Below are 15265 nucleotides of genomic sequence, written 5' to 3' on the forward strand. Positions count from 1 at the left end.
GAAAAATGTATATGGATCTCTGCTTTGTTCACTAAACTTTTTTATTTTCATTGTTTGATAGCCATATGCAGTGTGAAAAATCTTATCTATTACTATAAAACTTCAGGTAAGATGGAAAAGTGACAGCAGAAGCTGTAAGAGCAGTTTTCAGAAAGTTCACAGTGAAGTAAAATTTAAACAAATATTGGAATAATTAAAAAAAACATTGGCGGCATTTAAGTAAGGGTAGTATACAAAGCTTCAACTTTGGCTTACAGCTAAACTGAAAGCATATTTAAACTATAGGTATTAGAACTCCTAGTGGAAAACCAAAATTTAGCTGGGTTGTTTCACTTTTTAGTGAAAAATGGAACCATCTTTTTTTTTTTCCTCCGGTGATTGTAAAATATATTCTTAGAAAAGGGTCAGGCCAAGCTGGAAGGAAAAATTGGCTAAAAACCTAAAGATTCTTTTTGGAGGTGGGGAACCAGTAGAGAGATTGAATGCAAGGGGAAGAGAACAGAACAGCTATTCTTCCTGTCAGATGCTTTATGCTTTTATTATGATTAGAAAGAGAAGGAAAACACAGGCCCACTGTTAAACAGAAGAGGAGAGTCAGTCACCAACGATGCTGCAAAGGCAGAGGTCCTCAACACTTTCTTTACCTCTGTCTTTACCAACACTGTCGGGTCCCAGGCTTTGGAAATGAAATTCCCGATTGATCCAAACACCGACCCACCATCAGTGAGGGAAGAGTTAGTTAAGAGTTAGGATGCTGGGTTGCATCAAAAAGGGCATCACCAGCAGAGATAAAGAAGTCATTATCCCGCTCTTCTCAGCGCTGGTCAGGCCACACCTGGAGCACTGTGTACAGTTCTGGTCCCCGCTATACAAAAAGGGTGTGGACAGGCTGGAAGGGGTCCAGAGAAGGGCCACCAAGATGCTCAGAGGACTGGGAAGCCTGCCATATGAGGATAGGCTGGGTTTGTTCAGCCTTGAGAAAAGGAGGCTCAGAGGGGATCTCATCACCATGTACCAGTACTTAAGGGGCAGCTATGAAGAAGATGGAGATTCCCTTTCTACAAGGAGTCCAATGGAGAGGACAAGGGGGAATGTGGACACAAGTTGGTCTTGGGTAGATTCTGATTGGACACCAGAGGGAAATTTTCCACAGTGAGGACAGTCAACTAGTATTTCTCACTGCTTTTATATATGAATATTATTATGAAAGCACACATTGTGATTGAAAATACAATGTATTGATTACAATCATAATTATATCACAGGAAACTCCGTTTCCATCAAAGAATGTTGGTTTTGAAACGTATGTTCTTCCTTGCATTGAGAACTTTAGGATTTTATTGAATTAAAGGGTTTAGTTCACTTGAATTGTGCTGTAATTTACATAACAATCTGTCATTTTGGCTTTCCTATTGTGTAACTAGTCAGTCTTGAACTAACCTGTTTCTCTATTTATTTTTTGTCACAGGCAGACTGTTATATGCTTTTGATGGGCATTTCCAGTTATTTGCTCTAAAGCACCACAGCATTTGCTCATTGCACAAAAGACTTCTTTGCACATTAAAATCCTTTATTATCATATAGAGCATCATTTAGACAAATTGTTTTGACACATACAAGATAAGTAGGCTGAATGTGTCAAATTTAAAAGAATTCATGAAACATTTAGCTGACAAAATGCCATTTTTTCACATCACGTTGGAGGTCAAATTGAGACTGAAGTGGAATCTACATGTTCAGGACTTCAGGAATCAACAAGTTAGTATAGGAGAGTCACATTTTCAACTCTGCCATCTTGATTACTTTTTAAATTGTTTTCTATCATTCAATTTTCAAACATCTGCAGTTTAGAAAATATTCTACCATTTATAGTGTAGCAAAAATGGTGGAATCTGGTGGACTCTATCCAAGAAGTAGGGATAATTTTTTAATGGATAGACTTGTAATTTGTTTCCTCCTATTTTACAAGTCTGGAGTTTTAAGACTGATGGAGAAACAGGTTTTTTTCTTGGCAAATTCTGCTGGAATTCTGGGACAGAATTTGTACAGGTGATAATAAAAGGGGAACCTAACAGATCCAGGAAAACTGACTAGTTTAACAGAGGAAGTGTTTTGTGGATTTATTAGATCACATTTATAAGAGAGTAAATTAATGACTGCTTACTTTCATTTGAATAGTGCAATATGTTTTTATCCCTAGAAACGTAAACCAGCTTAAATTATTCACTGTAAATATACCGTGGTTTTCACACCAATTATTTTCAAGTATCATTTAAGGTAGAAGCTCCATCAAATATAAAAATATGTATATGTATGTATCTATGTCTGTAGCCCTAATTATATCCACACTGAGATACATGCATTTATATAGTTTATAAGTAAATAAAATAAAATTCAGCAGAATTACTTAATAGATTTCATATCAAGTTGTTGACTCCAGAGGCTGTTTATTTCCATACCTGTGACAGAAGTAAAGAGTTACTTTCTGATTTTTTTTTAAATGCCAATTTTTCGGTTTGGAAGTCTCCAGTTAAAAAGTAAAAATAAAGAGGTTTTTATTTTAAGGATTTTAATAAAAATTTTAAAAATATACTAGCTTTAAAATGCTAGTATTTTTCCCAACGGGGGGGGAAGCTTTTCTGGAATAAAAAAATATAGTGGTATAGTTTATTCTGTGCCAAAGACTAGATTACAGCCTGGTCACTGTTATTTTTTTAATATATAATAAGAGAATGAGCAAGATCTGGAGTTTAAAAATGGTGTAAATAAGCAGTAAGGAAGTATTTATTTTTTTTATTTCACAGGCAAGTTTGCTTTCAGAAAGAGTACCCACTCCTGTAACTGGTGCAGACTCAACTTCACGAATAAGTCTAGAGTCAAAAAACGTGTAAGTTGGTGCTTAATTTGTGCACATGCAAAAGTATGAACACACACTGCTACTTCATCCACAGTTGAGGTAGCTTACAGCCCTGTGCTTTTTTTTGCCAAAAGCAAAGGGGTAGGCAGAGGGAGCGAAGTGGTCCTAGCATAGGTATCAGTAGAGTTACAAAGTTGCTTGTGACCTTTCAGGACTTTCTTGACTTACAGAGTTTTGTCTGATTTAGGGGAAACTGACTTAGAGCTGATTCTCTGTGACTACAGAAATTGGTTTGAGGAAAATGTGAATTAGAAAGCATGAAACAAAATAGCTGTCAAAGTTTATCTTATGGCTTTGATGTGGTGTTAATTTAAAATGCTGTTCTGCTGAATGGTATCCACACCTTCAAAATATTATGTAGCAGGATTGGCAGCATTCTGGGTGAAAGCCTGATTCATATTAAGTAAAGGCATCCTTCCTTTTATACTAAAACTTAACATCACTTTATAGATGTTTGTATGCATTAAGGTGAGAAATATACAATTATTTGTGAGCCTGAAAATTCAGGGTGATTTGGTGTTAGTGCCGAGCCTAGTTAATTAAGTAGATTCTTGTTTATACTTTACCGTAGATTTCACATATAATTTGCAAAGATACCGCAACAGTTTCCTCTAGTCTGTAGTGATGGCATGTGAACTGGTTGTAACAATTCAAATCTAGTGGTAAAAAAGAAATCTGGGGATGCAGAGCTCTGACTGAGACGGCTGTCACTAATCACTGCCATTGACATAAGCTACAGTTTCCTCCTAGCATTTAGATTTTTCATTTAACTATGGAACAAGGCAAGCTGATATTTTTCTGGGTGAAATTTTTGCTTCTGAACATGACACAGCAGGGGTTCTGCAGAAGTGATTAAAGATTGGGGTAATGGTTGACTGCTACGAGAACAGCTGCCTGCTGCTTCCTGGTGATAGGAGTCAGACATGGGAAATGAGGACTAGAGATGAGAATCCAGTAAGGAAATGCTTTTAGAGAAACAGAATCACAAGAGCCTAGTGATACCTGCAGGGATAGTATCTAGTCAAAGGTGATGTAATTGCTTCACTTTTCTTTTTAGGACATGGAATATTTTGTAGGGAAGAGTGTATGATCATACTTTACCCTTGTAATTGCTGTTCTTCCTGCCATGTCTGTAGAAAATATTTTCCATTTACTGCTGTTAGTACATGAAGCTGGTATGTGTATATATAGCACCTTATTTTCATAATTGGGTACTGATTTCTAGCAGGAGCCTTAATCTCCTCAAACGTGAGTTTTTATTAGTTCCACATAGCAATTTTACATCAGTGATAAATTCTGTGCCTGCTTTGCCAATTTGTAACTGCCACTTTTATACCTTGGCTTGTGTAGGGTCAGATAGTAAGTTGTAAGAACATTTAAGGATTGCATGGGTCTTTTGGGTTCCCCATTACATCATCTTTATGTTATGTGTTCCTAGCTAGCCTTAGTTTTGCCAGGATCAGTTTGAATGTTTGTACACAGTACAGTCTAATACAGTTTATAACTTTCCCAAATGCTTTTTTTAAACTATCATAGAGTAAACATAGAGCCCAGTGAATGAAGTGGTGGTGTTTTTGAGTTAGAAATTGCAGTTTTTCTTTTTTTCCCCATGCTTTTGTACTTATCTTTTTAAATTACTATTTTGCTACTCTTGCAGTTTGTTATGGGAAGAGACTTTGTTAGATGCCTTGCTAAATTTTTCTGCCACACCCAAAGGACTATTTCTGCTTCATAGTACAGGTGCCATGAATGACTGTGTGAACTTTATGTTCAGCAGTTTATCAAAAAAGCTCCAGGTAAGCATTAAAGAATCTGTACGTTTGTTTTTTTTCTTTTCATGATTATGGTAAAACGAAGAAAGAAAATAGTAAGGAAATAAATCCAGAAACAATTTTGTAACTTAATTTTTGCAAAAATGAATTAAAAATGTAGCTTATCATCCTTGGTATTGGTGCCATGCTGATTTAAGTTTGTTGGATGTTACCCATCTTCACAATGTCAGACATGTATTTAGTTTTTTTTACTTTTTACTGTAAAGCTTGAAATGCTAAGCAAAATATCATTTCTTCTTCTCTTCTAAGTGCAAACTTTTGTAGTCCGAGTTGGTAGGTGGTGTTGAAATCTAGATATGCAAGACAATAATTGCAATGTAACCAAAAATCAGCTAATGTGTGTTTTAGGAAAAAAAAAAACCCACACGTTACTGACTTCCTACTGAATGTGTGCAAAAACCATTGTAATACTAACATTTTTATTCTTTGCTGATGTTGCAGGTCTCAACCATAGTATTTTGCATTTAAATTTTGATAAGATACTTGTTAAAGATGTTTGGTTTGAAATCTGACCCTGGCAAGCCTGTAGAGGATAATATCCGCAAACTGTTCAAGTCTAACTGTACAGTGGATTAAATTCTGTAAACCGGTGTAGGAAAGATCAATATTCAAGAAATCACTTGAGATTTCTGAATAACTAACTCTGTGCTTTTGTATTTGTTACTAACAGACAAATGATTATGAAGAATTTGGTAATAGGGTGATTGTTACACAAATGGCAACAACACCAACAGGTGCAGTAGCTCTACAGAGTTCAGGTAAATTGAAGAATGATGTTATTACAAATAGTTACATGCTGTAGTCTTGCATATTAGAAAAAGAGAGTGAGAAAGGTGTTAAAAAGATTAACTGAGTGGAATAATTACACAGTACTAGCAAAGACTGGTTAAATGTCTATTGATTTCTTCTTGATGGAAATGTATTCTTTCCAGCTTTTAAGTAATTCACTTACCTTGATGCAGGGTTGTTTTTGTGGTGTTGGTTTGGTTGCCCCCCTCCCTATTTTATGCAAAATCTTTACTTCATTGGTTTGGGTTTCCAGAAATTTCCTCTGTGTGCATGAAGACATTTATATCTGTTAAAAACTAAGTTGCTAACAATTTGCAAGTGCCTCTTATTGATCTACAGATCAGAATTAATAACTGTTGATTTCTGTAATTTGTATATAATTTTCTATGGTTACTGGCTGCTCAAAGAGTGAGAAACTGCAAAGACCTGAATGTCATTGGCACTCTTAAAGTGTGCTGAGATGGAATTGAGATTGTTTGAACTGATGATTCTTCTTATATGTCAACCCATACCACAAAGTCCCTTCAGATTCATTCTCAGATAACTCAACTGTTGCCATACCGCCCAGCAGTCTAGGTAGTCGTCATGCTAAAATTAGAACCTTATCAGTAAAGTAAAGCTACCGTATTAAGTTGCTGAGGAAGTCCGTTAGGTACAAAAGTTATGAATATTCTCTCTCTGAGTATCGAGATGGGTGTAATGAAAATTACTTGACTGGAAGACTGTCAGAAAGGCAGGCAAATTCTGCCAGTCAAGGAAACTGGTGGTTAGTTGCTTACGAATGCCTCTGGGATCTTTCAGAAAAGAGAGAGCAAATCTACTTGAGGAGAAACCCATCTGTCCTGTTTAAGGTTCTCAGCCAAGTTGCTTCTTATGGCCCTTGGCATCAAAGACAAATGGTAGAGCAAAAATAATCAGCATTGATTTTTCAACCCTGAGAGGAGGTTGCATAATGTATGTTAAGTTTGTAGTGAGCCTGTAACTTAAATTTGGAGATTTCAGAATTAGATGGCTGTCTTTCCTCTTCTATTTTAGTATGTAACATTTTATATTCAGCTAGTAGTGTTTCCATTAAAAGAGATTTTTTCAGTCCTTTACTTTTCATTGTGGTATGTTTTCATTTATTAATGAGTTATAGTAAATCTGTATTTTTAAAATTCCTGAACCAATACTAGCTAAGCCTTGATCTGTAGCAGATAACTTGTTAAAGAAGGTCAGCAGCTCATTTACATGGAAGGTACATAAATATCCTTCTGCTCTAGTGTAATAGTCTTTGCAAATTGTTGCTGTAGATTTTAGATTGAATATAAGCAGACCGCTGTAGAAAGGTAGTTTAACTAAAGGATTGAGAATAGCAGGGAGAGTAACACTCAGGTAGTCTGTCTTGTGAAATTTTAGTCCACGATGTAGAGAATTTCAAATATCTGAGTTAGAACTGTGGTGTAAAATTCTTTTTTAATATGAAGATTTTTTTTCTGGTATTCTTGCCGTTCTCATGATTAGAACAAAAAATTTGTTTTAGGTTTTATAAAGGCACTTGTAACTGAATTATGGGCTCTTCTGGAGTGTGGAAAAGATGATGTGAGGATAACCCAGCCCAAATGTACTCCAGTTGACCCTATTGACCAAAGCTGTCAGAAGGTGAGAAATTACTGAATCTTCTGTATTGGCATGGAAAACACAGTGCTGCATTTCAGATAGGATGATACATACATTTCTGTAAATTTTTATATATGACTATACCTGCTTCTTGTCATGTGGGGCAAAATTAGTATAATACACTAGTCAAATAATGACTGACTGAAAGGATTCTTGTGTTGCATGGCAGGTCACAATGCCAAGGATCCATTAAAGTCCATACAAAATAATAACAATCATGACAAAAGTGAAAGTCTTAAAATGCTGGTCATCATTTCATGTCTCTGATTACTGCAGTAAGATCAGGGAGAGTGGCATGTTTGAGCATATGCTGTGTCTCTAGACTTTAGAATTATGTGATAACAAAGATATCTTTTTCAAAACTACTTGTACAATTTGATAGATAATACATATTTCGCAGACACTACTGCCCTTTAATATTATATAGACACCTGCCAGGGTTTGCAGTCTTATTTTGGGCATCTCTATTTATGTCAAGCTCAGCCTACAAAGAAGGATAAGAAAACACTTAAAGTAAATGTCAAATAGTTGTTAACTTTTAGTTGATTATACTTAAACGATTAACATTCCCTTTTGTCCCCTGCTTTTTTTCTTTCTCTAGTCTTTTCTGTCTCTGACAAACTTTCTCACATACCCTGCAGTTTTTGAGCTCCTGAGTAAACAAGACTTACCAAATAAACCAATTTATTCACTCCGTGAAGTACCTACAGATATTACTGTAAGTATAATTTTTATTTTGAAAGAAAAATGAATACTTCTGTGTAGACATTTTTCCTGAAAAGATATTACCATACTAATTGAATAAGTTTTTCCTTCCTACTGGAATATTTTTAAATTTTCTGCATTTTGTATTATATACAGCATGAGGGCAGTATATGCACATATCACTTCAAGTTAACCTAAATTTTCATTTTTACATCCTAAAGATAATATAAAATTTGATGCCTAATTTAAAGATCAGCTTTCCTGGCTTGTGTTAGAATTTTTTTTTTTCATGAAAAAAGAAAGTGACATATAAACCTCTGTATGTGCATGCAGTTACATGCCGGAAAATACCTGTACTTGTATTCTATATAATATTGCTCTATCACACTATCTGTGGTTTAAACAAAAATGAAAAAAAGGACAAAAAAAACCCCAACCCTCAGGCTTTCTTAATAGCACAGATGAATCACACACAGAAAAAATCACTAATTGGAAAGTTGCTGATTAGGGCATATTTCAGTCCTAAAATAGTATTATCAGTTCTGTATTTAGTATTTTGTATTAGTTCATCCAACTGTGATCCACTAGTTTTTTTTCTCATCTACAAAGCACAGGAAAATTTAATCTGTGACCTTGAGTGGCAGTTAAAGTCAGATTTTCTTCTAATGAGCTAGCACTTGGAATTGCTGTTAAAGTGTTTGTTTAGCACAGGCTCTGGATTGGTGGTACTTTACGTTGTTTAGACAGAGTATATCATAATAGTGTATGTTATGTTTGGAAGGGTTTTTTGTAGTTCCCTTTTGTAATACTGATTTGATTATTTCAGGAGGGAATGGGATGATAAACTTCATTTTTCCAATCTACTCATCGTTGGTGTGTGTCCACCAATGAACAGTTCTATTCAGTCATCAAGTTTTGTGAAGCACTGGGAGCTGGGGAGATAGATGTATGGAAGGTGATACATATTTGAGAGCTTTCAGGTTGGGGTAGATCTCAAGTAATGATTTTTGTGACTTTTGAAAGCCTATATCGGCTTTTGAGGGAATTCTCTAGGTTTCCAGAAATAACAATACTGATAAAATTGTTCAAAGTTCCCTGAACCGTTACAGGTGGTTTGGATGGGATTTGTCTCACTTAACTACTGTGCAAGAGTGCCTAAAGAGTGCCTAAACTAGACATCCAAGATTATGTAGTTAACAGAAGGGAAACAGTCAGTTCATCTAACATATAATTTAACATATAATGGCTAAGTCTAAGTGTTCAGAAAACGTCTGGGGTTAAGCAGACATACAGATTTGTTATTTTTGGGCAGTGATTGCAGAAAGCTAACAATAAAAGATTTGACCAGATCTAACTATGGTTAGAAAGAAATGTAAAAGCAGTTTTGATGCCACAAGAAGATTTGGTTAGAAGACCTAATTGCTTTGTGTGCTTCGTTTTTCTATATTTCTGAATCATGTCACATTGCCACAGAATCTCACTTAAAATATTTATGCTGAACTATATTTGATAATGCACCAAACTTAATCATCTTTGTATGACCTTTATTTCTTAAATACACAGGATTTAAACATTTTTTTCCTCCTTTGTATTTTTGGCTAACTGGTTGTGTCATTGACTGAACAGATTATCAGTTGGGCTTTTACTACTTTTATCTGCTGACTAATCAGGTTTTTATTTTGTGCCTGTAGGAAAACTTTTCTTCATACATGCCAGACTTTTTTTTTGATCTGTTTGTCATGTAAAAATATTTTAGAAAATGGAGCAGATGAATCAAGGTCCTTCTGCTTGTCTCCACTTTTCCTTTGAGAGGTTCTACAGTACACACATGCACGGGAATCTAGCTTGGAAGGTAGCCTCCAGATCTGTAGCTTTGAAAGATATGTCAAAGCAGATTTATATTTTTTTTCAGTGATTATGGAGAATCTTATATTTAGATGGTGTATCTTATGTTTTCAGGGTAGATGTCATCCTACCTGTAATATTTAAGACATGCTCTGTAGCTGAGCTGTGCAGATCTATCTGTACATTTTTCTGATTGGATCTTGTGTTGGACCTTGTTCATTATTTTCCTTCCTAATATCCCAAATCAGACCTTGGTCTGCTTTCTCAATAGTGCTTTCTTTGTGCCTGCTCTTCCTGCTCTCTTGCAGGCTCCAAGCTTTGATGTTTAGATGAGAGGAGGAGGTTGTTGCCAGAGAAATATCCTGTGGCATTTAACTCTTTAGGTGTGCAAATATCTAAAAAGCCTTAAACCCTGAACAAATCAATTGCTTGTGTTACTGATTTTATGAACAGCCTTGAGGTCTGAGTTGAATTATCTTATTGTGAATTTTACTGTGAACATACCATGTGGAAAAAGTGCATTCTTCACAGTCCTCTTCCCTACTGCCCCCAAAAATCTAATAGGGAAAATACGGTTTTACTGTATTTTAGATAAGAATGCATTTTATGAAGACAGTTTAGTTTGACTAGTTCTAGATTTTTTTTGCTATTACTGGGAGTTTTACTTGTGGTGTTTGCTTCTCTCTCTGTTGAAAACCAGAGCTTTGGTTGATTTTATGAAGGCATGGATCTTAACTTTTCTCTGGTATCATGTTGAAATAACTCACTGTTCTAACCAGTTGAATAATAACTTTCTGCTGTCTCTGAGACTATACTTCTTAAACATGGAGAAAATAAAAGTTTGGGTTTAATCCAGATTAAATAAAGCCTATAAGGACTTTGTAGTTTGTTTCTTCTGACCATAGTACAGCAGTCTGTCTCTGAGACGATAACATCAGTGAATATTTTTATGCATTTATTAGTCTTTTAATTAAATTCTTTCTTCAGAAGGAGTTTGGATATTCAGTGAACCAGAGGGGAAGATAATTAGGTTGGGTCTGTGGAAGAAGTGGGAAGCAGCCCACTAGCCTGTTTTCTAGTACATGAGATGCTGTAGGATGAAACATGTAAGCCTCAACATCCAAGCCAAGCCTTGCTACACTGAGAATAAATGGACGTAGTTTGAAGCATGTAGTACTAATAAGTATTAGAGTATTATACTAAAGGATTTGCTCTTCTTTTCATTAAAATAGGTGTATACACATTTCAAACATACAAAAAACTTAAACATTTTTGGTGTAGTTTAATACTAACTAAGAACTAGGATACTTGATACGCTAGGATCTTGTATGTATACTGATTTTTTTTTATTTTTAACTGAATTCCCCCCCCCAACCTTCTGTATGGTTTCTTTTTGCCATTGACTTTTATGGCAGAAGAAACCTCTTCTTACAGAAATAATTTCAATGTGTGTCTTAGTAATAGGTTTCATTTTATAGTAAACATCACTATGAAGCTACTATGTGCATAAAATATAAAATCACACATGAGTTTTTTATATTTGTCTTCCTTTGGCAGGATATCATTGACAGGCTTATAATTTTGAATTCAGAAGCTAAAATTCATTCCTTATTCAGTTATGAACAATCACATATCTTTGGTCTGAGGTAAGATGTTCATTTTTTATTCTCTGGTCACATTAACTAAATAGGATATAACATGCTTGGATGTGTTGCTTCTGATAAGATAATATTGTTTATTTTTTATTATGCATGAAGGTGAAATTCCCCCTTTTTTCATATAGGAAGATTAAATGAAAAATGGCCTACAAAATGAGAATAGCAATGGATCTAATCTTATTACCTGTAAATGGATATATTGTAATAAGATAAGCAGTAATAGAAATTGCATGTTGTTATTTTGCCTAGTTGATTGAAAAGAACATGTGGTACATCCACTGTAGTGCATCAAACAAAAAACATACTGAAATACTAAAATAAACAAATATTTTTTGCCATGTTTGTATCAGTTTGGTTCATCTAGTCTCCTTGTACTTAAAATAATTTTTTTAAATGTATTGGTTTAATTATCACCCATCTCACCAAAACTAACTTTGAGAAGGGGAGTACCGTGTGATCTGAAATACTTCTAGAATCTGCAGGAACGCTTAATATACAGGCACACTGTCATGCTCATGTTTTGTAACATTAAGTGCTTTATAGTATTTTAACATAGAAATTAGTTTCTGCATTTTTTTCTGTTTTCCAAAGATGAATATATAAATCCTTGAATTCACATTTTTGTTATGAACATATTTTGTGCAATTGTAATAAAAAATTTGCTGGATTGTACTTCACGGTATGGAAAACTTTGATAACCTTGCTTGGGCAAGGTATAGCCTAATTAAGTACTGCAACATTAGCTTTCTGCGCCTTTATTTGTACTTCGATATCACAGTAGAATTATTTCATACTATGTTTGAATAACCATAAAATACAGTATAATTTGCTGATAAGGATGAGCATGGAGGAGGTGAACAGTGGCAGAATTTGGAGTTGGGAGATATATGATTTTGTTGTGTAAATCAGAAGTTAAGTGCTGTTTTGGAGGAAATCACTGGTTGGATAGGAAGGAGAAGTCCTAAAATGAAATTTGAAAAATTAATATATTATTCTTCTTTTAGGATTATACTGACTTCATAAAAAATTTGACAGAACTCCCATTGATTTAATTAGGGTTAAGGGAAAGTGAGGTGTTTCACAGGTTAAAATAGTAGTTTGCTTTGGTATTGTGTTCTACCTTTATAAGGTAAAAACCCAGATTTCTCCTACAGTGATATTAGGAGGCCTTGTAAGGTATAGGCAGAAATGAACTATTCAGTCTGATTGCACAAGTAGTTGACTCCCATGCTGTAAGACTGAGGCTGGTATACAAATACATGGATCATGTGTTGAAGTTGTTAAAAATATTGTAAGCGTTCAACACAAGGCCTATATCCTGTGAAGCAGCAGAACTACCTGTAACTACATATATGAGCAGTGTAACAAGCTCACCTGTAATCACATAAAAGAAGCTGTATCATTGCACAGATAAGATGATCTTCAGAGTTCACTGTGGTAATGACATTTTCTGCTGGACATGAACAAAGTCAAAAAACAAGTGAAAATCCAGTCAAACTGCCAGATTTCGATAGATTAAATGGTGTATTCAGTGCAGAAACCTACTCATAAAAGTGGTGGGTATCTTAATTATTAAGTAGTAATCAGGTAAAGGAAAAATTTTCAACACATTTAAATATAATTTTCAGTAGAGGCTTTGTGTTCTGCAGGGACTTTTGGAATCTCAGTGATACCTAGGACTTAAATTTTTAACAGATTTAATCTTTTTTGTTTATTTGGTGTTTTTTTTTATTGTTCGAAAGCCCTCTTCCCTTCTCCCCTGCCTTTAACTACCTTTTGTATAAAAGAAAGGAAGATACAACTCTTGGGATTTTAATATGGGCCTGTGTGTACCACAGATAATGTACGACTGTGTTTTCTTATTGATTAAATGGCTTTTCATGAGCATGTGGGGCTTGCTGCACAAATGTTTTTTACAAATAATAGAGAATAGGCCCATATAAGCCTTTTATTATGACTAATTCAACTGCCTGCACAAAAAGAATTTTTATTATTGCATAGTTATTCAAAGTTTGCTATTAAAATGATACCAGTATTCTGGATGATTCTGGAATTTGTCATGCATACCCTATTGTTTACAGTATTAAGGCTTGCAAGAAACCATAGGCTATATTATCTGAATATGAGAGGTATACAGTTCATTTTAAATACCTTTTGAAACCAAGTTCCTTGAGCTTTTCTGTGAGAGCTGCTGGACATCTGTGTTACGTAAAGTGAACCTTGCCATGTGTAGCTGGTTTGCTCCTTACCAAATTCCATCAAGAATACCGAGCTCAGCAGCAGTTAGATCAAATAATACCAGATGCTTAACAGATCTGAAATTTTAGAAGGTTGAATAGAAAGAGCAAAAGATCTATATTTCTCTTTGCTGCTGTGTAGAAATAAAATATGCAACGTTTATGATAATTGCAACATTGAAACACCAAACAGTTGTGTGACCAAATGATTTTGGTGAGATGTTTGTCTATAAACATTTGTTTCTGCTAGACTTAATACCCATAGTAGAGCCAAACCCACATTCTTTAGTTGTTCACAGAGCTACCCAGCCATGTACTTTGTTATTTGGTCAGGTATTGTACATGTGGCTGACCCACAGCTGAGTGCTGAACTTCAGATCTGTTTAACGTATAGGTTATACTCTGAGGTCCTGTAACCCACTCTTATTGTTCAAAAGAGTTACAAATTTGCTTACTTGAATGTTAAGCAGCTTCTGCAATTTAAAACATTTTTCTTCATGTGTGTGCTGTGCTTCAGTAACTTAAAATTATTTTGGTTACTAGCTGTGCAACTGTATAAGAAACTTAAAATATATAGGTATTTCTACAGTTTCTTTAATCCAGAAAGCACAGGTCTATCTGTTTGGTTTTAATGTTAATATTGCATTTTCTGGTGGATGATTATTTTCATTTTGAGTCTGAGCTATTATTTTGAAGGACAGACCTGCAGAGGCTCTGCTGTCAACTTTCCTTCTCGAGCTTGCCTGCTCTGAAAAGCAGTGTGCATGTGGTAGAAATCAAAGGGAAAACATAGGGAAGCTAGTTGTGGTTTTGCATAAACAATATTTCTCAGTCTATAAAGAATGCTCCCTAGAGTGCGCTCATACAGACTAGGTTCTGTGTGATCAAGGTAAAATACTCAGTTCCACAGCAAGCTATAGCCTAGTCTGAATCTGGTTTTTTGTAATTCTTAACCGGGAAATATCTTGGCATAGGATTCTTCTTTAGCAGTTTCACAGACACTGATCTTGTATTCCCTTAACTGCAGCTATTGCGTGTTTCTAGGACAAGATTTATTCACTTGAAGGTCTATTTCAACTCATTTAAAAAAATTATTGTTATTAGGGAAACTTTAAGCAAGAAGTTGGAGATAAGACTAGAAAAGTGGACGTACGTAAACAGTTCCTAACTTGCATATAGAAAGATTTTTCAAACTGTCAGTTCGACTTTCAACTTCAAAGCAAATTTTTACTTACTTACAAGCAGGAAGTCTCTCAATTGGCCAATATTGGTTGATAAAAGAAGACTGAAGGCTGTCTCAGCCACTCTTTGTTACAGCCTAAAAATCTGGGTGCACAAGAACTAATGCAAAAATTCTCAATAGTCTTTCTATTTCAGAAGATTCTGAATTTAAATTGCTGTCAGAGCACAAATCCTAGAGAAAGGGAATTCACAGCAGTAATCAAAGTAATAAATTTTTAACATACTAAACACATAGAATTTCCTTATTTTAATGACCAGCTTTATTTCTGTTACAAGTGTACTCGATCTTATAAGCGATTGGATGTGAGAAAGACCAGTTTTCATAAAGGTGTGACACTGGGGATGTTAACCACCTGCCTTTCAAGGCCAAGCTCTTTGTAT

The 15265-nt window shown here is 34.9% G+C and overlaps 1 protein-coding gene across 4 annotated transcripts in view; it reads left to right on the top strand.

The window, feature by feature from the left end:
* Positions 1–15265, top strand: part of TBC1D32 (TBC1 domain family member 32) — an 87597-nt gene that overhangs the window by 23844 nt on the left and 48488 nt on the right. For all 4 annotated transcript variants that reach the window (XM_064447386.1, XM_064447383.1, XM_064447384.1 and 1 more), the window contains exons 18-23: positions 2805–2887; positions 4575–4713; positions 5420–5507; positions 7061–7179; positions 7799–7915; positions 11305–11393. In XM_064447386.1, the coding sequence (XP_064303456.1) occupies positions 2805–2887; positions 4575–4713; positions 5420–5507; positions 7061–7179; positions 7799–7915; positions 11305–11393 (635 nt within the window). The remainder of the gene's footprint in view (positions 1–2804; positions 2888–4574; positions 4714–5419; positions 5508–7060; positions 7180–7798; positions 7916–11304; positions 11394–15265) is intronic.

The sequence above is a fragment of the Phalacrocorax carbo genome, chromosome 3 (genome assembly GCF_963921805.1).
Source record: "Phalacrocorax carbo chromosome 3, bPhaCar2.1, whole genome shotgun sequence".
Taxonomy (NCBI): domain Eukaryota; kingdom Metazoa; phylum Chordata; class Aves; order Suliformes; family Phalacrocoracidae; genus Phalacrocorax; species Phalacrocorax carbo.